Source organism: Peromyscus californicus, unplaced genomic scaffold (genome assembly GCF_007827085.1).
Source record: "Peromyscus californicus insignis strain IS unplaced genomic scaffold, ASM782708v3 Scaffold_20__1_contigs__length_68692818, whole genome shotgun sequence".
In the NCBI taxonomy this organism is placed as follows: domain Eukaryota; kingdom Metazoa; phylum Chordata; class Mammalia; order Rodentia; family Cricetidae; genus Peromyscus; species Peromyscus californicus.
In genome coordinates, this window is record NW_026294503.1 from 7,266,370 (window position 1) to 7,290,426 (window position 24,057).

Sequence of the window (24,057 nt, forward strand, 5' to 3'; positions counted from 1 at the left end):
AGTGTAAAAACATCAAATAGTGCAATTGAAACATGTAGTTTGTTTTACATTAATTATGTCTTTTTTTTTTTTGGTTTTTCGAGACAGGGTTTCTCTGTGTAGCTTTGCGCCTTTCCTGGAACTCACTTGGTAGCCCAGGCTGGCCTCGAACTCACAGAGATCCGCCTGGCTCTGCCTCCCGAGTGCTGGGATTATAGGCGTGCGCCACCACCGCCTGGCCCTAATTATGTCTTAATAAAATGTATTTCAGGGTAGCTTGGCCATAAGAGACAGCAGACATTTGGAAGGCTACATACTATGTGATCCCAAATATGTAATCTCCGGAAAAGGAAAAAAAATCCCAAACTATGTAATCCATGGGACAGGAAAAGGTAAATGATGCTGTAGTTAGTTGTAGGAAAAATGAACAGCAGAGAACACAGCACTTGCAGGACATTGGGACTGCTCTGTGTGGAGCCACAGTGGCACACACAGGATGGTCATCTGTACACCCGATGGCTGACAGTGATGGTGTCACAGTGCTGATTCTTAAATGTACAGATGCACCTTCTGGTATATGGGGCAGATTATGTACGTGCATGGGCAGGGATGTGTGCAAAATCCTCCTTAAGTTACGAAACTGGGAATTCCTCTAAATTTATATGCATATATTGAGATGGGTAGATATAGAAAGATTGCTTTTGCTTTTTTGTTTGCTTTTTGTGGTACTGGAGATTGAATCTAGGCAGGTGCTCTATCAACAATATCTCCAGCTCTCTCCTCCTCCTCCTCCTCCTCCTCCTCCTCCTCCTCCTCCTCCTCTTCCTCCTCCTCCTCCTCCTCCTCCTCCTCCTCCTCCTCCTTCTCCTCATTCTTCTTCTCCACCACCATCATCATTACCATCATCATTACCACCACCACCATTATCATTGCTGTTGAGACAGGGCCTCACTAAAATGCCCAGACAGGCTTAACTTGTGACCTTCCTGTGTTATCCTCCCAAGTAGCTAGAATTTCAGGCCTCTTCTACTAATCCAAGCTTTGGGAACTATTTTTTTTTAATTGGGATATTTGCTTACATCAGCATTCTGGGGCAGAGAAGGACCAAAGATGCCACCAAGGACCCAGCATTTCCTATTGCTCAGCTTTGCTGTTATAAGAGTGGTACTATTGTTCATGTACCACACGCAAGCACATTTGTGTCCAGTTGGGGACACATCCCTTCCAAAGTACATCAGTTTAAAGGAAGGGGAAACTCTTCTACAGGCTCTCCTACAAAATCATTGTGAGTCCCATTGGCCACAGTGAATCACATGCCCATGATCTAATGCAAGGCTGGCTGGGGGCAAGGGCTAGGGTGAGCACCTGCCCAGGTATGCTGACACTCCCAGGGCTCCGTGTCTTTTCTCCAACTGGTGAACTTGTCTTCATCTTTCTGTTCGATTATTATCACTGTGGAAAATATCTGAAACAGTTCAGAGGAGGGAGGATTTAGTACGGAACAGAGATTCAGAGGCTTCAGTCAAAGGGTCACTTGCTCAATTGCTATGAACTTGTGGTGAGCAGAATGTCATGGTTCAGGCACACATGTTGGAGGCTGCTCACTTCACGGCACTCAGGAAGTAGAGCCAGAAAGGGTAGGAGAAAGATACACTCTTCAAAGACACTCCCCTCCCTTTACAGTCCCACCATCTTCCAATAGCCTATCAAACTTGGAGTTCATCAATGTATTGAACATTATGCCAGAGCCCTCAAGATACAACTGCCTCTGGAAACATCATCACAGACCCAAAAGGTGTACTTTACGCATCTCCCAGGAGCTTCTCCGTCCAATCAAGTTATCAGTCATTGTGGAATATTCCATATACTGTGTGAATATATGTCACTGTGATTGATTTAATGAAGAAGCTGACTGGCCAATAGCTGAACAGAATAAGGTTAGACCACAGAGCCAAACAGAGAATGCTGGGAAGGAGAAGGGTGGAGTCTGGAGTCACCAGCAGATGCAGAAAGAAGCAAACCGGGCATGCCATACTAAGAAAAGGCACCAAGCCACATGGCAAAGCATAGATAAGAAATACGGGCTTATTTAAATGTAAGAGTTAGCTAGTAACAAGCCTGAGCTATTCACCAAGCATTTGTAATTAATAGCAAATCTCCATATTGGTTATTTGGGAACTGGCGGGTGGGAAAGAAACATCTGCTAAAAAGTCATAATCTCCATAGCCCTCTTTCTTCTCTCTTTGATTCTCATTTCTTCTACATTCTATCTCCAGGAAGGTTCAGAAAGCCTCCTGCCTTCGTCCTCCAGTGTCTCTATGCTATATTTTAGAATTTGAATGTTTCTAAATGGTCCCATAGCTTGATCCCCATCCCTGGAGCTATTGGGAGGTAGTGGTAGCTTTGAGAGGTAGCCCAAACAGAGATCTGAGGTTATGCTACTAAGGCTTGAAGGGAATTGTGAGACTAAATCTCTCCTCATCCCTCTCTCTTTGTTTCCCAGTTTCCATGAGGCAAGCAGCTTCTCCCACCATGTATATGCTCCCACCATGAGGTATTGCCTTTTCATCAGCCCAAATGCAAGGGGGACAGCCAACCATGGACTGAAACCTTCAAAACTGAGCCAAAAGAAACCTTTCTACTCTTAAAGTTAGGAGGAAGGAGAAGCTGACTCACACCTTCTATCTAGATTTCCTTATATGTCCCGAGTCTTGGCAGTCAGGGGACCTGGGAACCGAGCACAGGGCCATATCCTTGAAAAATGCACTCAATCAAGAGAAAAAGCAGATGATGCCGTGGGTGCCAAAGGCCAAGGTGAGTGAGATGCAGGCTCAGTAGTAGAGTCGGAGGAATAACCAGCATCTACGAAAAGGTTCTAACAGATCTTTCCAGGAAAGCCCAGCTGGGCATGTGGTTCTGCAGAGATGAGGAGAGGCGGAGCCATCCCGACTGGACACCCAGACAGAGCTCTAGTTCTTTGTTCAGCACAGGAAACACTGTATTGCCTGCTGTGCAGGAAAGACTGTCGTAACTTAAGGTTAAAGGCTGTTGTGACAGCTCTTGTTTATGTCAGACCACACACCTTCCAAAACCACCCTGTCCCTGTCATGGTTCTCAGAGGGATTCCTGAGCTGAGATGAACTGGGAGTCATCTATGCTTCTATGACTCAACACATGTAAAACGGCAGAGATTCCTTGATGATGGGGCTGGGGAAAGGGATGCTCCTGGCTCTAGGATACTACAGCAATTTTCATGATGGCTGCTCCTTTCTGGCAGAATCCCAGGGAGCTCCCCAAGCCCAGCTCCTGATTTCAATAACACTGTAGAATCAGACTCTACACCTTTGTCCCCCTTGTCTTGCCCTCCGAAACTGTTAAGCTGAGGACTATAGCTGATACTAATGTGCACTCTCCAAGTCACTAAAGAACATTGGAGCTGACCGGGTTAAAATCACCAGCTGGGGATGGCTTTTTCATTTTCTAAATTCACAGAAAGCACTAAAATAACATCTTTCAGCTGAATTTGAGATGTCCCTACCCCCCTCCTCCACCCCAAGAAAAACCCTTTTGGAGGAGTCTTTAAGGTAGAAGCTCGCTTGGCCATTTAGTCCCACTGCACATCTTGAGAATTCTGAGGGACTCTTGGAACACTCCTGGGGGTACTGGAGAGTCACAAGTCTGTCTCTTCTTCAGCGGCTCCAGACTGCCCTGAAGGAACCGTCAACCTTCTACCGCTTCTGGGCCTGCCCTCCTCTTTCCTCCTTTCTTCTGAAAATGCGACAGCTCCGCCTGGACTCGTTGTCCACACAGGCACAGGTGTCGAGCTTCCCGGACCTCCCACTGATGCCTTCCTCTCATTTCCATCCCCAACAGTGTCCACCTCTGGCAGACTCCTCCCTTCCGGACTCTTGTTCAGGCCTCTACGAAAATGGCTCTTCCAAAAGGACTAAAGATCCCCCCACCCCCCAGTCCCAAAGACAAGGGCCATTTCCTGGGTCTCCTTTGTGCCCGCTCTCAAGGTCCCTACCTGAGATCTTCACTGTTTGCTCTTTCCTCACCAGGGGCCCCCAGCACTGTTTCTGGATCAGCCAGACACACTCAGGGGAGCCTGCTCCTTATTCAACTGAAAACCTGGATGGTCAGTTCCCCACAGGAAGGGCTGTCCAGGCTGCAGCCCTGTGCCTCTCCCCATCATTCAATGCTTCTTTCTATCCTCTGCTCACTCCACTCTTCTTAGGCTCCCTGACATGCATGTGAGCTCCCAGCTGCAGGGCTATCTTCCCACACCTCAGCTCTCCTAGCATGAACTCACCTCTGACTTGCTACAGGCAGTCAGCTCCAGAGCTTTGCTCTAGGAACCTGAGGCAGTCCTTGGCTTTCTGAGTGCCAAGTGGTCTCAGACGGCCACTCCCTTTGTTCTCCCATCTTGTTCCAGTACAGTGCTCCTCAGAAAGTTAATTAACCTCATAGTTTCAAGTTAGATGTGACCCTGTGGTTGGGGAGGCCAAATCATGCTGATTTGGTTAATTCCCAGCTCTCTATCTTTATCATATATATATATCCCTGAACAGATCACCAGGGTAGATGGGCTTATCTTGACACCTCATCAGAACCATAGCAACTTTGAGCCACTGTCTCCATGCTTAAATGGCTCCTACAGAAAGACCCAGATCACCTCTCTTTCCTTGTCCTTACCCAGCTACTAAATAAACAAATCTATGTTGTCTTTCTTTCCCATTTATGCCAATCTGGGTGTGCTTGTTCATTCTGGATGTCAGTTTGGCTAGGTCATCACATGCAGTTCTTTGGTAAAATATTCTATATCATGAAGACTTTTTTTTTGAGTGAGATTAACATTTGAATCAATAAACTTCGCATGAAGAACCTATGAAATCGACAGGGCTCTCTCATTTAGTCAGTTGAAGAGTGAAGACTGGGGTCTCTGAGGAAGAGGGAATTCTGCAGAGAAATGACCTATGAACCCGGACTACAATGGCAGCTCCTTCCGGGGTCTACAGTCTGTCAGTTCAAGTCTCATAGTCTCAGCTTGCCCTCGGTAGATTCAACTGCATTTAGCTGAATCAAAATGAATGGCACTCTCAAACGTTCAATGGAGAGAGGAAAAATACTTGTGGATGCAGATTTTGGAATTGCAAGTCTACAACTGAATGAGCCAGCTCCTTCACCCCTCCCCAATGTGTGTGTGTGTGTGTGTGTGTGTGTGTGTGTGTGTGTGTGTGTGTGTGTGTATGTGTGTGTGTGTAGATAGATACGTATGTATACACACAGATAGACACATATATTTGTTTCTCTAATAAATCTCAAGCCCTTTAAAATCAGAAGTTAGAATTTTATTAGGGTTTTACATCTCTCAGTGTCTAAGCATTTGGTAGAGTTTCAATAAATGCTTATTGATTTATAATTCAATTGAATCAAAATGGATGATACACAATTTTAGGGAGACAGGAAAACGTTGGCGTTGCTGAAGAGTCCAGATAGCATATGTGAAATAGACAAAAATATTTGAGAAGGGAGAAAATTGATAATTTAATCAGGAGACTAATTGCAATGTTACTATGTCACATTTGATGTGGAGGTGTGTTTTTGAAAAACGGCCAAGCTTGTTACTATTACATGAGTAATAGTTTTGAAAATATGACTTAGTATCTTGAAATTTCTGTTGCTTTTCACTCAGCCATAGATCAAAATTATTATTAATAATTAATAATAACCTTTAAAGCGACACCCTTCTCAGTGACACTTAAATTTCACTAGGAATTGTAAATTTTCAGATAAAAGCTTCCACAGACTAAGAGTTTTTGATGTTTTCCTAATTCCCTTAAACAACAGTGGTCCTTTAGCCACGGAGCTAAATGTCTAAGCTGACGCGTCCTACACGGGGTTTTGAGGCAGGACACTGAGTAGTGCTTCAGACCCTGGGCTCATCCAGGAACCGGACTCCAGTCGTGGATGGAGCCTGGGGTTAAAACTAGCCTGTCACCCCACCCTTACTCCTGGGTGAATGAGGAGAAAAGAGGGGGGAGAGAGAGAGGCCGTCCCCAGCTTCACAAATCTTTGTGTTCCTAGAGTTAATGCCTGGAACATCTTCTAAGGAAAGTGCTAGAATGAAGTCCATGGTTCTTTCACACCGGTTTACCCTTGGTGATATTAAATGACTTAGTCACTTTGTGAGGGAAATGAAGAGATTGATTCAGGGTGATGTGGCCACCTTGTCATGTCTAGTTCCCCTTTCCCTGCTCTATATTAAGCCTTGGAGCTTCCAGGAGGGCGTGTTTTATGCTCGTGGAGGAAGCAGAGGGAAACTCGTAAGTAAACCTTCAGAATAATCTTGCTTCTAAAGTTGCTTTTAAAAGAAAATACTAGCAAACTAGAATCAAGGCCCATGACTAGAGAGTACTACTGTAAACTGCTCTTCTACCTCAGCTGTCTGCCCATGTAGCGAAGGAACAGGAAGACAGCTTTGGGGGGCTGGTACCTGGCTACTCAGAATCTCGGGAAGGCTGCCCAGGAATGTCCTGCTGAAGGCACAGTGTGTTCGGATCGACCTGACTTGGGAAGGAAGGGTGAATCTCTGTGGCCTGGCATCCTGACCGTGGTTAGCGTGGGGAACTGGTTTGTGCTGCACTAATGCAGAGCGGCCCGGCCTGGCCAACGGTGAGCTTCCCAGCTTGGCAGCACGCAGCGACGGACTGAACTGTTCCCTAAACGCTATTCTGTTTACCCTTCAGCTTTCATTAATCTCCCTTCTTGTATGGAGGCAGCCTTCTCAGAGAAGGCAGTTGTTGGCTTTCCCAAGGCAAGAATGATTAAAGCAGGCTGGCGAGGAATTCATTCCACCTCAGGAGAGGTCGCAGCTCCTGCTCATGCTATTTTGGCAGCCAGAGAGAACAGCATGTTCCCAAGCAAATGATAAGTTTGCAAGAAAGAAAGAGGGAAGAGAAAAAGAGGGAGGAAAAAGGAAGCGGCCGCCTTTCATTCCTCCTCTGTCCCGTTCTGGGCTCTGATACTCTGCCTCAGAAGCGGCTGCCAAGTGCTCACTCCAGGCGTCTGTGTCATCTGTCACTCAGAGACCATTGGGCCAGCAGGGACCTTGGAGAGGGCCCTGGAGGTGAAATGACCTATGAAAAGCCACATAGTCTGTGTAGGTAGATGCAGGCTAGGGAGCAGGCCACCTGCCTCCGTGCCCCCTTAGCTTTTTTATTTTACTCTTCCCTTTGCTGGAATTTCTTTTCAAATGAGTTTCATATCATGTCAGGTCCTGAAGAAAGCTGGAGGCAGAGCTGGATGGAGGTGCCCTGGAGGAGAGATTGTCTCTTTGGGTTAGTGTTCCTCCAGGTGTCTGCAGATTATCTGGGCTGGCTGAGTTTAGGCCCTTGGCCTCTGTCCAGAAGCAGGGTCAGAGTGAGTTGGCAAGTGTGAGATAGCAGAGCAGTCCGGTGCCCTGCCAGAGAGAGCCAGCAAGAATAGCATGGTTCCTGAGGCTGTAGGCTCCTGGCCTTCCCCAGCAAGAAGGCCATGTTCATTCCTTCTAGCCTCACTCTAGCAGCAAGTGTTCTGTGTGCCCCAATGGGGTGTGCCTCTTCTAGAGCAATCTAGAGCGCTTGTAGGGTTGGCTGTTCACGTGCAAGTTGTCATCATTATTTCATGACTCTATTTGTTATGAGATCCAGCCAGGCCTTGTATCTGAAGTAAGATAGGAAATATACTTGCATATTGAAGTTTGATTTGTGCTCAAAGGTTGGTGCTCAGGAATAGGGGTGTCCCTGCCTCCCAGTAAGGTGGGCAGAGTTGACACTGGGTATGGGGTGGGAATTCGTGAATTCTATGCCAGGCCATGCTGATACATTGGAATTTAGTATGTGTGTGTGTGTGTGTGTGTGTGTGTGTGTGTGTGTGTGTGTGTGTGTGTGTGTGTGACACAGTGCCAGAGAAAACCAGGGCAGCTGTGTTTGCTAGCTGCATGTGCAGGGTGGATGGGAAAGGCTGATGCTCCTGTTTCCACGGCAACAGCTCAGCTCTGCATAAAAGCAGGTAAACATGGGCTCAAGTTAAATACACAGGCTGTGCAGCTCCATAGGGCACTTGGTTTGGTTCAGGGTCCTCACCACAGCCCTGTTCTTTTCTGTGTCTTCTCAGTGGGTCTCATGCGCATCACCTTAACCCTGTGAAAGGGAGATGGTGGTGCTCTGCTGTTCACTCTAGCTAAGGTTTGCTTGCTTGGGGCACGATGCAAACTATAGGCCAGAGATAACAGCAAGGAAGCGGTGATTGCTCTTGGGAAATTGCTGCTGTAAAAGCGAGAAGCAGGCTCTTTTTGTTGGAGAGACAAGGCTGTTGAGTCAGGCAATCAGCATTATTGATAATGGAAGCAAAATGATAGGTTAAAGGGATCAAGTAGGCTTTTAGAAGCTGCCAAAAGAGATGGCGTAGAGGATGAAGGGACTCAGTCCTGTAAACACCAAGGAAGGGAAGCAAACGGAGCTCAAATAAACACCCGCTTACAGCACACTCAAACTATGCCAAGGAATGAAAGAGGAAGGAGAGTGACCCCAGGGCGAGGCTGGGGAGTGAGCTAAGGTGGGGAGGGGGCGGTGAGACTGGAGGAAGCGATGAGCTTCAGGAAGGTCAAGTGCAAAGTAACAGCTGAGCCCAAAACCCACCAGACAGAGCCAACATCTTTTAAAGTCAGCTGTCCCCCAAAGAAAGGTTCTGGGGATTGAGCCCAGTGCACGCAGTGCGGCTGCGTGAGGAAAAGCGCTCTCTAAGGAAGTTTAGGTTAATACGGTCTACAGGTACTGCTCTCACCCAATATGACTGATGCCCTCAGAAGAAGAGGGAAAGCTTGCCATTGCTGAAGAGAGGGTGAGTCTTCACATTTGATTAAAGATAATAAACTGTGGAAGAATAAAAAGGAGAAGACGAGGAGGTATAGAAAGAGGAGGAGAAGCCAGAGATTTCTCTCCCATCTCTGCTGTGTGAGGACACACAGAGAGACATCAGCCACCTGCATACCAGGAAGAAAGCCTTCACCAGAGTTTGGTCCTGTGAGACCTTGAACAGGGTCTTCCAGTCTCCAAAACTGTGAAAAAGAATTGTCTCCCGCTTCTTTCTAAGGCATTTCATTATGGTGTCCCTGGCTGATCATGACATGCATGCAGGAAATTTTGACTCCAAGTCTCTGAGAAAGAAACAAGCAAATAGCTTGTCAGACTTTGGACTTTACTGGTCCTAGGAAAGGAGAGAATCAGAGTACCTGAAGAAAGACTAGCAGGATGGTGGGGCCCACAGTGAAGCAAGAAGAGATCGTCAAAGTCTACTGTATAATGCAACATCCTAGTGCCAGGTAAATGGTGCGGCCATCTTGCCACTCAGCCTCCCATGAAGTTGAGCATTCAAGCTTTGCCTAGACCAGAACATAGAAAGTCTCAGTTTTCTATGGAAGCACACGACGATCTGGAAATGTGTTGTGTTGATGGGACACATCATTTTCCAGGGAATGTCCAGGTTTTGGGAGAAGTTTCTCTCCCCAAGCTTCAACAAGAAGGATCAGGTCATCTACATTAGGAAAAATGATAAGCCAAGGGCAGGGAAGAAATCTAAGCCCCATGAGGGTAAGAGAAGGGGAGGTTCAAGGTCGGGCTCAGCTTTGTCCCTTGTGGACTAGGAGAATACCTCCAGTCTTCCTCCCTAAGGCTTGGTGTCTTTGGTAACATTCTGTTCTCAGCACAAAGACAAGAAGGATGAGGGTGGAGCTGTCGCTTGTTGAGTAAACACGGGCCTCTTACGGGATGAAATTACAGCCATAGATCTCGTTTAATTGATATTAGATTTTATTGTAGAATACTAAAATTTTAATGTGTCTATAAATCTGTTTCATACTTGTGGAGGATTGTCTGTATTAAGAACATGCTGTACGAGGATAAGAGCAAGAGAAGGAAGAAATGAGCCTACAATATACATTATTAATATTTCAGCAGACGAGAAAAATTGGGCCCTCATAGAGGAAATTAGGAAAAAAATGAAACTGGGTGTTCTAATTAGGTTAAAGACAAATCTGCTGGTTGGAGACATCTTAACCTCACAGGGTCAACTGTTTTGATGAAGAAGAGAAAAATGAATGAGTAGATAGTGGAGATGGGATTGTGATACTTGGTTCAGCTCTTGAGTAGTCACGGGCAATGTGTGTGACATGTTTCCAGTAGGAACAAGCTTGGACAGCTGAGTGCCCCGTCCCCTAACCCAGACTTGTGAGAGCTAGGCAGGACGCAGAGGTGATGGCTACAACGCTTTGAATTCCACTCCACCAGCCACTCTGCGTGCTGGCCGGCAAGTTTCAGTAAAGGCTCACAACTTCCGCTTCCTCTATGTAAAAGGCAAAGTGCGTTTGAGGTAGGGGATGTGGAGGCTTCCTGCAAAGTGCCCTTGATGTAATAGACAATTAGTACTTTTCTACATGCCAATCAGTCAAATAACAGCATGGGATCGAATCCAAAAGTTCTGCTGTTATTCTAAAATTAACGGCAAGGAAAGTGCTAGGGGCCATGTCTGAGGAGAGAGACACAGCTCCTGACCTGCTCCGGGGTGGATGTTCTGCTCACTGTCCAGTGTCCACCAAGCTCTCCTGCGTAGGGCCAGCAGGGAAGTGTCCGGAGCACAGACCCATTGATGATATTGGCCGTGTGCAAACACTGATCACCTTCCATCTGACTTGAGTCTGAAACGACACAAGTTTGCAGGAGTCAAGAATGATGGTTCTTCATGGTCCCACCCTAAGCTCCTTTCTAATTCCCTTTCCCCTGATGAAATTAGAACAGCCTCCTGTGGGGAGTCTTTATTAAGAAATATTTTTACTTTATTGTATTAGTGGGGAGGGAGTGGGGTGTATTTACTATGTATTGCTATGTAGAAATTATGGGACAAATCCGTGGCGTTTGCTCTGTCCTTCCATTTTTATGTAGGTTCCATGTAGCAAAACTCAGGTAGCCATATGTCTTAGTTAGGTTTTCTATTACTGTGACAAAACACCATGACCAAAAGCAACTTGGGGAGGAAAAGGCTTATTGCAGCTTATATGGTTCATCATAAAGAGAAATCAGGGCAGGAACTGAAGCAGAGACTGAAATGAATGATAAATGGTGCTGGTGGTGGCGCTGGTTACCGGTGGAAAGGTCATGACAGAACCCGGATACTTAGTAGTAGAGAGTTTTATTAGGAGGAACGGGGGAGGGACAAAAGGACCAGGTCTGGGCAAGAGAGAAAGATGGGGGAGGGGAGAGAGAGAGCAGAGAGAGGGTGGGGTCTGCATCTGGCTTTTTAAGGGCTCCCCCGACGGAGCTACACCACCTGTGCGCTGATTGCATGACCACGCCACATGCACGTAGTAGCCAGCACACACTGATGATGTAAGACGCAATACCCTGAACTGCGCATGTGTAGCTGGAGTAAGGGCAGAATTCTAACAGAGACCATGGAGGAGTACTGTTTCCCAGCTTTCTCCTATGGCTTGCTCAGCCTGCTTTCTTCTTATATAACTCAGGACTACCATCCAGGGTTGGCACCACCCCCTCCCATGGAATAGGTCTACCCATGTCTATTGTCAAAAATAAAAAAATGCTCCACAGGATTGCCCACGGGCCAATCTGATGGGGACATTTTCTCGGCTGAGGTCCTCTCTTCTCCAGTGATGCTAGCCTGTGTCAAGCTGACAAAAACTAATCAAAACACCAGGCTTACAAAGCCAGTGCCCTTATCTGGGCCGTCTTCCCGCCTCCACATGTTTAGGACCCTGATCTCTGTGAAGCTAGTCCAGGTGGCAATGACCCTTGTTACGGGAGTGAGCACGTGATGTTCCCGCGTAGGCTCTTGACTTGAATGCTTGGTCTCCAGATGGTGACACTGTTTTGGGAGGCTATGGACACTTAAGGGGTGGGGCTGAGCTTAAGGAGGTAGGCCACTGGGGGGAAGTTCTTAGGGGTACATTATCCCTGCTCACTTCCTGTCTCACTCTACTTTCTGTCTGCATGTAACAACTGCCCTCTGCAAGGCCTTCCTGGTGTCTGGATGTTCTGCCCAACATCCTGGGTCAAACAAGTTGGACTGAAGCCTCTGAATGCCCACCCTTAAATAGCCTACCAAGATTTTCTCTCAAGGAATTTTGTTGCAGCATTGAACAAAAGCAATAGACACAGCCTTTCTTCAACTTGAGAGTTTTCTCCGCATCTCTTTTCTGCTAATATCCATTCAGAATGACACCCGCAAGCTCTCTGTGTCATGCACTGGAAATTTACATGTGCTTATTACTAAGGTGCCTGTTTCCTCCATCTTGATTCTGCCTTTTGTTAGCCTCATTCAGCCTGAACACAGAAAAAGAGTCAGATTTTCACCTCTGGTTGCTCATTTCATGCCCCATAGCCACCACCTACGTTCATCATTTCCACACCCAGTGCAACGAATGCATGGGTTCTCAGTGTCAAGCTGCACCATAAATCCTATTCCATATTTGTATGAAATCAAATATATTTGAGAGTGTTTAAAGGCTTCTCAGTGTCCCCATTAAATCTTATACATATGGTACAATGTTCATTAGATATTTTTATGTCAGTTGAGAGAGGAAAACCTCAAATTTATTTATATCAGTCCAAACGAGCCCAACTCATTGTAAGTACATCACAGACCTAAATATGCGTATCGAGCAGAGTAGAATCAGCCTTATAACACCTTAATTTTAATTATCCCAGATCTGGAAAAGATGATTAATTTAGGGACAAGAATATTCTTAGTTTCCCTGAATAGTCTCCAGAGGGACCTGTACTCATGAGGCAGGGATGGCAGAAGAGGAAGCGCGGCGCTGAGGCACCAGTCCAACTCCACACTCAAGTCTGGATGCCCTTGGTACGCTTTCTGGTCTGTAAAATGAGAGCACAGAAAATAGATGAGTATTAAAGATGCTCTTGCATAATGCACTTTATTGGCGTTGCAGCCCATCCGTCAACTCTTAGAACCCACGACACAGGACCATTGTTCTTGTCAATGAACAATTACAGTCAAGCAGACCAGGACAAAATTTGGTGGGGAGAAAGCCAAACAAAACAGCATTTATTATTTTTCAAGTGTATGTGACCAGCTGGAAGTCTGGCTGCAAGGGTGGGTGGGGGGGCTGTCTTACGTATTTGACAATTGCCCGGCCTTTTGTTCAGTTGAGAGAAGCATCAGGACAAGATGTTGCTCGTGTCTAGAACCTGATGTGACAGGCTAAACAACATTTTCCTAAGCTGTCTGTGCCCCAATGCCTAGAACCTGAATATGCCACCTTACATGGTCAAAGGGACCCTGCAGATGCACTTAAGTTAAAGGTCTTGAGAGGGAATGTTAGTCTAGATTATCTGGGTGGGTGGCCCTAAAATGTCACAAAGTTCCTTTGAAACACAATGCAGAAAGATCAGAGTTAGAGAGAAGTGGTAAAGATGGAAGTGGGGGCCAGAGAAAAGGGAAAAATCAACCTGGCTGGCTTTGAGATGGAGGAGGGAGGGGCTGTGACCCAGAGAACGCAGGTCCCTCCGGGAGCTGGCACGGGGAAGTAACTCAATGCTCGGGACCCTCCGATGGATCACAAACCCATCTTAGACTACTGACCTCCTGGGGGAGTTCCAAGAGAAAAAACAGGTGTTTCTTCGATCTGGTGAGTTTGTGGTATTTGTTAACACGTCAAGAGGACACTAACTACTACAATTCAGCAGAGGGCAGGGCTAGAATAGAGTATGAAGATGTGAGTCACAGGCCCAAAGGTGTCACCCGGCCTTTAATTGGTTAAAGCAATCACGAGGCCAGCCTGAGCCAAAGGATGCAGAAACACCTCACTCTCCAGCTGTTGTTTTGGTTTTCTTGAGGCAGGGTTTCTCTGTGCGGTCCTGGCTCTCCTGGAGCTTGCTCTGTAGACCAGGCTGGCCTCAAACTCAGAGATCTACCTACTCCCGCTTCTCGAGTGCTGGGATTAAAGGCGTGTGCCAGCACCTCCCACTTCCTGGTGGGAGTCCACTAGGAAGGAGCAGACAAATGGAGGGGTAGAGAAATGACATGTATTTACAGATAGTCTGCTCTCTGACCTCTAAGCAATTTCTGAACCTGGTCTCTTTTTTATTTCTAGGGACACAGGGAGTATGAGGCTCTGGACCTGGGGCACTAGTATCTTCCTAAGGTTTTGGGGGATATATGTGTTTCCAGGAAGTACTGGCTGGCTGGACTTTATCCAGCATCTGGGAGTTTGCTGCTTTGTGGCTTTCCTCTCAGTGAGCCTCCTGTCAGCAGCCTGCTACTGGGTCCTCCCACCAGTCGCCTCAGTCGCCGGGCTCTCTACCGTCTGGACGATCCTCTCTATTTTTCTGTGCTGTTCTAAGCATGCGCGGTGTTTCATTCTTCTGGCCTTTCTCTCCTGCGGCCTCCGCGAAGGCAGAAACGCTTTGATTGCGGCAGGCACCGGGGTAGTGATCTTCGGACACGTGGAAAATATGTTTCATAACTTCAGAGGTCTCCTGGACGGCATGACTTGCAACCTCAGGGCGAAGAGCTTTTCAATACATTTTCCACTTTTAACACGATATAGTGAAGCCCTTCGGTGGATTTATGGCCTCGCCACTCCGCTGAATCTGTTTGATGACCTCGTTTCTTGGAACCAGACTCTAGTGGTCTCCCTTTTCAGTCCCAGCCGTACCCTGGAGGCTCATATCAATGACACTAAAGGAGAAGTCCTGGGTGCCCTGTCCCATATGGTAGCCACGACAGAGCTTCTGTCTTCCTTGGGCCAGAAGCTTCTTGCCCTCACCGGGCTTCTGCTCATTCTAGTCAGCACTGGCCTCTTCATGAAACGATTCCTGGGCCCTTGTGGCTGGAAGTACGAGAACGTCTATATCACCAGACAATTTGTTCAGTTTGATGAAAAGGAGAGGAACCAACAGGGGCCCTGTGTCCTCCCTCTGAACAAGAAGGAAAGGAAGAACTACATCATCATCCCATCTCTGCAGCTGACTCCCAAAGACAGGAAAAAACTGGGGCTGTTTTTCCTTCCCATCCTGACCCATCTCTACATGTGGGTGCTGTTCGCAGCTGTGGATTATCTGCTGTACCGACTCATTTCCTCCGTGAGCAAGCAGTTCCAAAGCTTGCCAGGGCTTGAAGTTCACTTGAAACTGCATGGAGAGGTAGGGGTTCACAGGCACTTCTTGTGGTGTCCTGGGGCTTTTTATCGGTGGGCCTCCATGTCAATCAGTGCCCTCAGATCACATGGGTGCCTGGCTCACAGGAGCCCAATAGGTATAGGCTAAATTAGGTCCCTGTGTTAGAATAGAATTCTATGTTATTTTTCTCCGGCTACTATAGCAAATGATCACAGGCTTGGCATCTTAAAACAGCATACATTTATTCTCTTTTAGTTTGACAGTGAGAAGTCTAAAATCAGTCTTGCTAGGCTGAAGTCCAAGTTCTGTTGGCATAGACATCCTCCTTTCAGAAAGTTGGGAAAATTCACTCTGCCTCATCCAATTTTACTTGGCCAGTGGCGTTCCTTGGCCTGTGGTGCCATCACACACATCTCTCTGTGCGTGGGAAAAAATCGCTATGTCCCTCTCAAACCAGGTACATGGTCACATGATGGTGCATCCAGACAATTTCTCCATCTTGAGCCAGCTGACTTAATCTCACTGCTGAAATCTATTTCCCAGACAGAGTATCACAGGCACCCGGATTATCATCTCAGGCTCCCGGAGTATCACGACTTCTGGAGTATCACGACTTCTGGAGTATCACGGGCTCCTGGAGTATCACGGGCTCCCGGAGTATCACAGGCTCCCAGAGCTAGGACATTTTATCTTTGGGGAACTTGCACTCAGCATAGCCTAGAGGGTAGGAACAGATTTGTCTCTGGTTTTAAACTTTAATTTCCCTTTGTTTGAGTCTCAAGGGGTATAAATGAACTTAAGAGGGAGGTTGGAGGCTCGACTTCTCCCACTGCAAAGACTGGAGCAGACAGACTTCAAACTCTTTTGATGGAGAACTTTCTCATGCAGTCTGAGTCTTTGTCAAAAGAAAAGGGCTTCTACCTCAGGAGTGGGGTGTTGGGGAACCCCAAAACTGGCTTAAAATGCTGCTCATGTACACCTAACTTTTATTTTTAACATAAGTTCCGTCAGTGACTCTGTGTGTGTGTGTGCATGTGTGAATGTGTATGTGCGTGCGTGCGTGCGTGTGTGTGTGTGTGTGTGTGTGTGTGTGTGTGTGTGTAGAATTTCTATGGGTAGACACACAGTTTCAGGTCTCTTTTAATAGTGTTTCATTTTGAATGGGAGAGCATTTCTGCAAACACTCCTTGTGATCTTAGAGTAGGTGAGCTACAGCCCACACACTGGGAAAGTCGGACATAGGGTCTAAAGAGCAAGACCTTCTAAACCTGGGGTGAAGAGTAGTGTCATGGCGGGATTGAAGAGACAAGGAACTGCATCCTCCTTTCCAGAATCCACTTTACTTAGATTAAAGTGGGTTTTTCTCCCAGCCCCATCTCAAGTAACTCTAGTGTGCAGTCAAGACTGAGATCCCCTTTCTAATTCCACCGCCTGAGGAACAAAGCCAGAGTCCCAAACTTGATACCTACCAGAAGCTTCTGCAAGAAATTGTCTTTCCTTCCTTCCTTCCTTCCTTCCTTCCTTCCTTCCTTCCTTCCTTCCTTCCTTCCTTCCTTCTTTCCCTCCTTTCTCTCTCTCTCTCTTTCTCTCTCTCTCTCTCTCTCTCTCTCTCTCTCTCTCTCTCTCTCTCTCTCTCTTTCTTTCTTTTTCTGACATGGTTTTTCTGTGTAGCAGCCCTGGTTTTCCCAGAACTCACTCTGTAGACCAGGCTGGCTTCAAACTCACAGTGATCTGGGATTAAAGATGTGCACCACCACATCCTGGCTTCTGTGAGAGTCTTTCTTGGACCTGGTGCCCCTGTTTTGTGAGGGGTCTGGCTTTTCCTGAATTCCTCTCTCTTCTCTTGGCAGCCATGAGCCAGTAGAGAAGACTAGGGTTACATCATTTCTTTTCTTTTTTCTTTCCCATTTTTTTCCCTATGGATGTGTGATTATGCTAACATTTCAGAGGATCTGGAAAATGTTTTTTAACATTTGAAATTATGGAGTTGAACCAGGTGTAGTGTATGAGAGAGAAAGAGAGAGAGAGAGAGAGAGAAAGAGAGAGGGCGGGGGGAGGTTGGGATGCATGCCGGGGTTAAGTATACTGTGTATACTGTCTCCACATGTCTGTTTTGTCCCCTCTTTGTCAAGATGCTGGGAGAAGGGCCACCCTGAACCCTCTTCTCCCTTCCTCTGCTTCTGGGTGCCTCACATCCCCCTGCCCCAGCCACGTGCCTCTTCCCTCTCTGCTGGTTCAGTGCACACAGTTTCAGGGCTCTCGCCCTGCACCTCCTGAGCTGCTTCTTAGAGTTGATTACTCTGAGCTCTCTGCTGCCCCTGAAGAATTCACTCAATTATAAGGTTCTCTGCTGCTCTAGATATTTGGAACAGGCCGATAATGGAAGACACGCTTCAGATGAAACCAAATAAGAAGCCTAGAAGCCAAAGGCCTCTCCACCTCACTCCCCCTATAGCATCCCCCCCACTGCCCCCGTCCTCTGCTGCTTCTCTTGGGTATTTCTCTCTCAGTCAATGCCGAACATCCATGCCTGTTCTGCGAATTCTCACTGGTTTAGACTGGAGTGTGTGTGTGTGTGTGTGTGTGTGTGTGTGTGTGTGTGTGTACCCTGTCAAGTACCAGGGACATACATAATGTCTAGACCATGATAGTTCTACTGCAGAGCTCCTATGCCAGTGGAAGAGGCCATTGTGTACACACATAACAGCAGCTGAGTGGTGGGGCTGGTCAGATATGAGTGCAAGGTTTCTGTGACATCTCCTGAGTTTTTTTCTGCTATCCCTGGGAGACTGTGCCAAGAGCTAGCCTCCCTTCGAATGACTGGCAATGCCCTGCTCTTATCCCAGGATGCCCTTGAAGGCTCCTCGCCTGCTCTGTTGCTGCAGATTTGTGAAAGAGAAATCAGACAGGAAGAGAAACATTGGTACAAGGTTTTGCCAGTTTTTCTCTTCCACTATCACACAATTTTAGACAAATGTTTTAAATAAAGAATGTGGGAAATGATCCGACGAGCTGGGATGGATGGGCAGTATAAGTAATAATAGCCCGAGTTCCTATTTAGTGAACACATCCCATGGGCCAGGTTCTGGACTCCATTAACTTTCCAGGACAATCCGATAGCAGAGCTTGACTTGCATCCATCACACAGCAACACCATCTCAGCAAATTGTTTACTTAAGGGAAGTAAACACATTTTAAATCATCAGGGTCTCATTTCGGATATTGCTTGGCATTTTGAAAGAGCGAATGTGTCTTCCACACTGCCCTGAACCAAGCCCATACACAAATGTTGACTCAATCTTTCTGAAGCTCCGACTCCCAATTGCAAATCCCCAGCTCGATTTCTAGACTAAATAGCTCCTGCCCAGACCGAACCCCCGCTGCTTTCTTATTGCCGGTTGCTCAGCACTGACTCAATCGATGTGTTTGTTTCTCCCATCGTATTAAAAAGAGTGCATGCTGCTGCTCCAGGGACCACAATCTCCATTTCATTGTAGACTGGCTGGCTTTTTAATAAAGGCAGAAGAGAGGCTCCCCAAATGCTTCTCACTGCTTAGGCACAAATGTGACTTGGCATTTATACAGAGGGCCCAGCTTTGGTGGTAGGTCTGAGATGTAAGATGTTCTCGGGGTGTGGTTGTTTTTTTATTTTTATTTATTTTTTTATGAGAGGTCATTTACTTCTGCTTGGCCCCAGGGCTCTGTAGCACAAGGGTGATAATAACTTACTAAGTATTCCAGTCTGTAAGGTTAATGCCTCATCCCCAAGGTGTTTAATTTATACTGGGAGTAGTTTATTCATGGGCAGGATCTGGTCCATTAATTCCTGCTCTACCAAATTAGAAAACAAATCCACCGAGAGATTAAATGACTTTCCCAGGTCAGAGGAGAAAAGAGCTGAATCAGCATGCACTCTCCACTCGGGTGGCTGAGCTGGGTGGCTCAATGTCACCCTCTGTCTTCTGTGTCATCAGCTGAACAGTTGGCTTGTTCTTTATCCTTCAAGCCCCTTCTGAACACCCAGAGACACCAGAAAATGCCCTGTTTTAAAAATCCCCTCCAACAAGACTTTTGGTCTCCCTCAGTGATGTGGGTTAACATGTTACCCTAAAGGGGGACATCAGAGTCTAAAGAAGAATAAGTCCCTGAACTCCAAAAGATCGATTGACACTCTGACTCAGTGAACATCTTTTAACTTTGTGTTCTGAGGAAGGGTAATTTGTCCTTAACTGGAGGCTATGCCTGGGGCTTGAATGGCTGGATAACCAACCAATCCTCTCTTCCACTTGAGCTGACTCCTCATCTTTCATCACCTCGGTGTGCCCTAAGTAAAGGACCAAGTATTCCATTAAAAAACGGGTGTGTGGTTATGTTTGTTAAACATGGTTCTCTGCCTTCCAAGAACCTGACATTTCCATGGCCATGTGGCTCACCAGAAGCGACAGAGCAGACACTCTGTTTCACAGATTCACTCCACAAATCCACTTTGGAAAACACTGTCACCTTTATAGATAAAAGTTATCCTTTCTCCTCTGTTCCAGTCATGACGCTTCCAAGAAGATTTGACAGACAGCCACTTTAGACAAAGCTCCCTGAATATTTGCAGAAAAATAGTGTGTTGCATGGAAGTAGAAAGACGGAGACAGAAGACGGCATATCTACTGATTATTTTACTCTTTCTTTTTAGAGGCAAGGAACTCAAGACATCATCCATGATTCTTCCTTTAATATATCTATGTTTGAAGCCAGCTGCATCCCTAAACCACGGCTCAGTGTGTCTGAGACTTGGGTTCCTCTCAGCATTATTCTTGTAACACTAATAGTCCTAGGACTGTTGTCTTCCATGCTGATGCAGCTTAAAATTCTGGTGTCAGGATCCTTCTACCCTGGAGTGGAGAGGGAGCGAATCCAATACCTCCATGCAAAGCTCCTTAAGAAAAGATCAAAGCCGCCACCGGGAGAAGCTGAAAGGAAACTGAGTCTGTACTTTAAGAAGGTAAGGTCAAGGGGGAGGTATGCCTCTAAGCTAATGCTGTTTCTGAAGGGCAAATGATAGTGGATTTCAAAGCATTCTACAACTTCACGTTAGGAGGCCAACTACAATATGATTGGGGGAAACTATTGAATCAAGTATTTTGTAGTTGGCTGTTGGGAAGATCTTTTGTATTGGCTACTGTGGAACAATGGCTAATTTTTACCTTTTTACACCAAAGATAAAGTAAAAACATGGAAGGAAATAGTTGCCACTTAGTAAACTTTAAAGAATTTGCTCATTCTCTACTAAGTCTATCTGTCTATCTATCTCTCTGTCTATCTATCTATCTCTCTGTCTATCTATCTATCTATCTATCTATCTATCTATCTATCTATCTATCTATCTATCTATCTATCTACCAACTCTTTGTGTCTATATGCCTCCTCTACACATTACTGATTTTATCATCTATCTATCTATCTGTCCATCTATCTATCTATCTACCTACCTATCATCTATCTATCTGCCTGTCTGGCTGTCCATCCATCCATCCATCCATCCATCTATCTATCTATCTATCCATCCATCCATCCATCCATCTATCTATCATCACTGTATCTATATGCCTCCTCTACACATTACTGATTTTATCTAGCATCTATCTATCTATCTATCTATCTATCTATCTATCTTTCTATTTATCTACCTATCATCTATCTATCTGTCTGTCTGTCCGTCTATCCATTCATCCATTCATCCATCCATCCATCTATCCATCTATCTATCTATCATCACTGTATCTATATGCCTCCTCTACACATTACTGATTTTATTTGGCTTATTTATTAGTGGAGAAAAGTCAGAAACTGCAACTGGTTAAAAGAAGAGTTCGAAGAACTCTCATATTAGGTCATCAGGACAACAAAGGAAAGTTGCTTTACAAATGCCAAACCAAGCCAGGCAGTTGTGGTGCACGCCTTTAATTCTAGCACTCAAGAGGCAGAGGCACACGATTCTCTGAGTTCGAGGCCAGCCTGGTCTACAGAGTGAGTTCCAGGACAGCCAAGGCTACCTAGAGGAACCCTGTCTTGAAGATCAAAACCAAAACCAACCAAACAAACAAAGCCAACTAGATCATTCTTCAAGGGTGGATGGGAGGAATCTCTTGTCTCCAGAGAGAAATTCATTTCATCTCAAGCACGAGATCACTTGCATAGCTGCTATCAGACACACACACAAACACACACACACACACACACACACACACACACACACACACACACACACACACACACACACACACTGCTAGAAAATAGGTACAGGCAATGAAAGACCCAGAAAGATATTTTCTACGTTTTTCAAAGTTTCTAGCAGAGGCATCTGAAGTGATTCCAGTGTCTATTCATCCATTTTTCAGATTCATTTCTGGCTTCCCATCTTGACAATGATTAGGAAGAAACATATGAACCCTTCAGATGAAGCTGACCCGTGAGAAACATGGAGTCCCTCTTCCTGGGTCAGCTGCTGCTGCTCACTGTCTGCTCAACAATAGAGGACTATATGAGATGTTGGAGTTTACGGGGCCCCTTTCCTCTCTGGTTATTTTTTAAGCTACTTGTCCATCATAATGGCAAATGGCTCCCAGATCAACGGTTTTTCAGTCTATCTTCCAAACTAAACCCAGTATCTAGACTGTACCTCAGCTAAAGCGACTGTGACAGCTGAGATGGAAGTGTCCTCCAGAGGTTCGGGTGTTTGGAGACTTAGTCCTCAATTGATGGTGCTATTTGGGGGAGGCTTAAGAGATATGGCCTGGGGGATAAAGTGTGTCACTGGAGGAGAGCGTTGCAGTTTTATAAGCTATGCATCAATTCCTGTTCACTCTGCTTCCTGCTTGTGGCTGGAGATGTGAGCTCTCAGTTAGCTGGTCCTGCCTTCATGTTTGCCCATCACCACAATTCCCCACTGTGACGGTGATGGAGCCGTATCTCTCTGGAACTTTGAGTCCGAATAAACCCTTCCTCCTGCAAATTGCCTTGATTTATCACTGCCTTAGGCAAGTAATCAGTAATGCAGAGGCCTCTTGCTGAGGAGTCCCAGCACAGAGCACTATTCAGAGAAAAAAAATTCAAAAAACAATTATGAAGTCTCTACCTTGGTCTCACCAGCAGATGCTAAGAACTCATGTATACAAAGCCAGCGTGTATCTATTGATCTCCTAGTCTTTCTGCCCTCTCAATGTCTTCCATATGCTGTCTCTAACAATGCCACCCCACAGCTGCCTCTCCCCTAACCCGTTCCCCTTCGTCAGAGACACTTTCTGAAGCCTGTTTACAGGAACACCCAATACCTTCCCATCACCTCCTCTTCTCTCACACCCTCTATGTCTGTTTTGTTGATTCTTTTCGTATCTCCTCCATACAAAGTTTGGGGACCGGATGGTACATTGCACAGTCTCCTAGGACACGCTTATTAAAATGTACATCTTGGATCTCGTCTCACCTTTTCTATCACAAAATATCTAGGAGAGGGGAACTCTCCTTGAATACTGATCCTGTTATCTCTAAGCACCAGAGTAGGGAAACCATTTCTTTCTTCTTCTTTTAATTTGTATCTTTTCATTTTGAAAATTTGCAGGCTTATAAAAAGTTGAGGAAACAGTATAAAGTTGTACTTGCCCTTCACCATTGTCTTCGAACATTAACGTCTTACATAACCGTCTCAAAATCAGAAAGATGACTTTGAGAGATACAGAATCCGAGCTCTTATTGCAGTTTTACCAACTGAAGGACTCGCACCCCCTTCTGGACCCTTGATTCATGCCAGGATCCCACATCACCAGTAAAGGTGCTATTTCTCTAGTTGCTCCAACCAGGGACAGACCCTCAGCATCTCCTTTGTCCCAGGACCTTGACACCTTTGCAGAATCATGGTCTGTTACTCTATCTCCTTCCAGCTGAATTTGCAAAGGTTCCCTCCTAGTTAAACCAAGGTGATGTCTTTTAGTTGAGAATTCTACAAATGTGAGCCTGTGTTTTCCTCCTGCATCACAGCAGGAGGCCCACGTGGCTGACATGCTGCTTTTGATCACAGGACCAAGGTGACATCTGGTGAATTCTCCCATCGTAATTATTGTTTTCCTTTGTAATTAATAAGCACCTGTGGGGAGATACTTTGAGACTACACATGCATCCTGTCTAACATGTGTTTACTCTCTAATTTTAGCATCTGTGGATGCAAAAATTTTTACTATGGTGACTAAGTAGGTATTTTCTAGTTTAATCATTTCTTATATGTCTCTTATTTATAATGCTGCCACACGGTGTAATCATTCCCTCTAAGGAACATTTTTGTGAAAGAGCAAACATTTTACTTACACCGTCCCTTTTATGCTTGGAGCTGTGTGAGGTAGGTGTTGTACAGACAACAAGATTGCAGTGGGTGAGGAAAGCATCCCAGAGAATAAACGAGCTAGACAAGGATGGGCTCTCTTCTGCTTCCCAGAGGCTTTGGATCAGAATGTCTGCACATGCCCACTCTTTCTCACATACGCCCGCCCGTCTCTCCCAACTCATACCTACTAGGGAAGGCTGGGGGGCTAGCTCAGCATTTCAAGAGCAAAATGACTTGGACCACCACATGATCCGAGGGCTACATGAGACTCCAGGAGTTGGAACCTAAGAGACAGCCAGTCAACACTTGTTGGCACTTTGGAAGGTAATGAAAGGGTCCGATAAGGACTTCTCCCAAGCCACTTATGACCTTAGTCTCAGGTCCCCTGTCAACCTGCAGGCTTTTCTGACTAGACCACTTCCTGCTCTGTCTAGGCATAGCATCGTATAACTGCCAACCTTTCAACAACTCTGCAAAGCAGGTCTGTTATAGAAATGGGCGCGAAAGATGAGCCTTCTC

The 24,057-nt window shown here is 46.0% G+C and overlaps 1 protein-coding gene and 1 long non-coding RNA gene across 3 annotated transcripts in view; one reads left to right on the forward strand and one right to left on the reverse strand.

Annotated features, from left to right (window-relative positions):
* Dcstamp (dendrocyte expressed seven transmembrane protein) overlaps window positions 1–22,176 on the forward strand; it is a 54,122-nt gene extending 31,946 nt beyond the window's left edge. The window contains exons 2-4 of one of the 2 annotated variants that reach the window (XM_052747718.1): window positions 14,144–15,194; window positions 19,858–20,166; window positions 21,563–22,176. In XM_052747718.1, the coding sequence (XP_052603678.1) occupies window positions 14,157–15,194; window positions 19,858–20,166; window positions 21,563–21,637 (1,422 nt within the window). In that variant the 5' untranslated portion in view covers window positions 14,144–14,156 and the 3' untranslated portion in view covers window positions 21,638–22,176. Of the gene's footprint in view, window positions 1–13,179; window positions 15,195–19,857; window positions 20,167–21,562 lie in introns of those variants that run through there. The other variant, XM_052747717.1, reaches the window with a different exon arrangement.
* LOC128116461 (uncharacterized) overlaps window positions 11,187–24,057 on the reverse strand; it is a 28,547-nt gene continuing 15,676 nt past the window's right edge. Inside the window, exon 3 of the long non-coding RNA XR_008220469.1 lies at window positions 11,187–12,905. This is a non-coding gene — a long non-coding RNA (uncharacterized LOC128116461). The remainder of the gene's footprint in view (window positions 12,906–24,057) is intronic.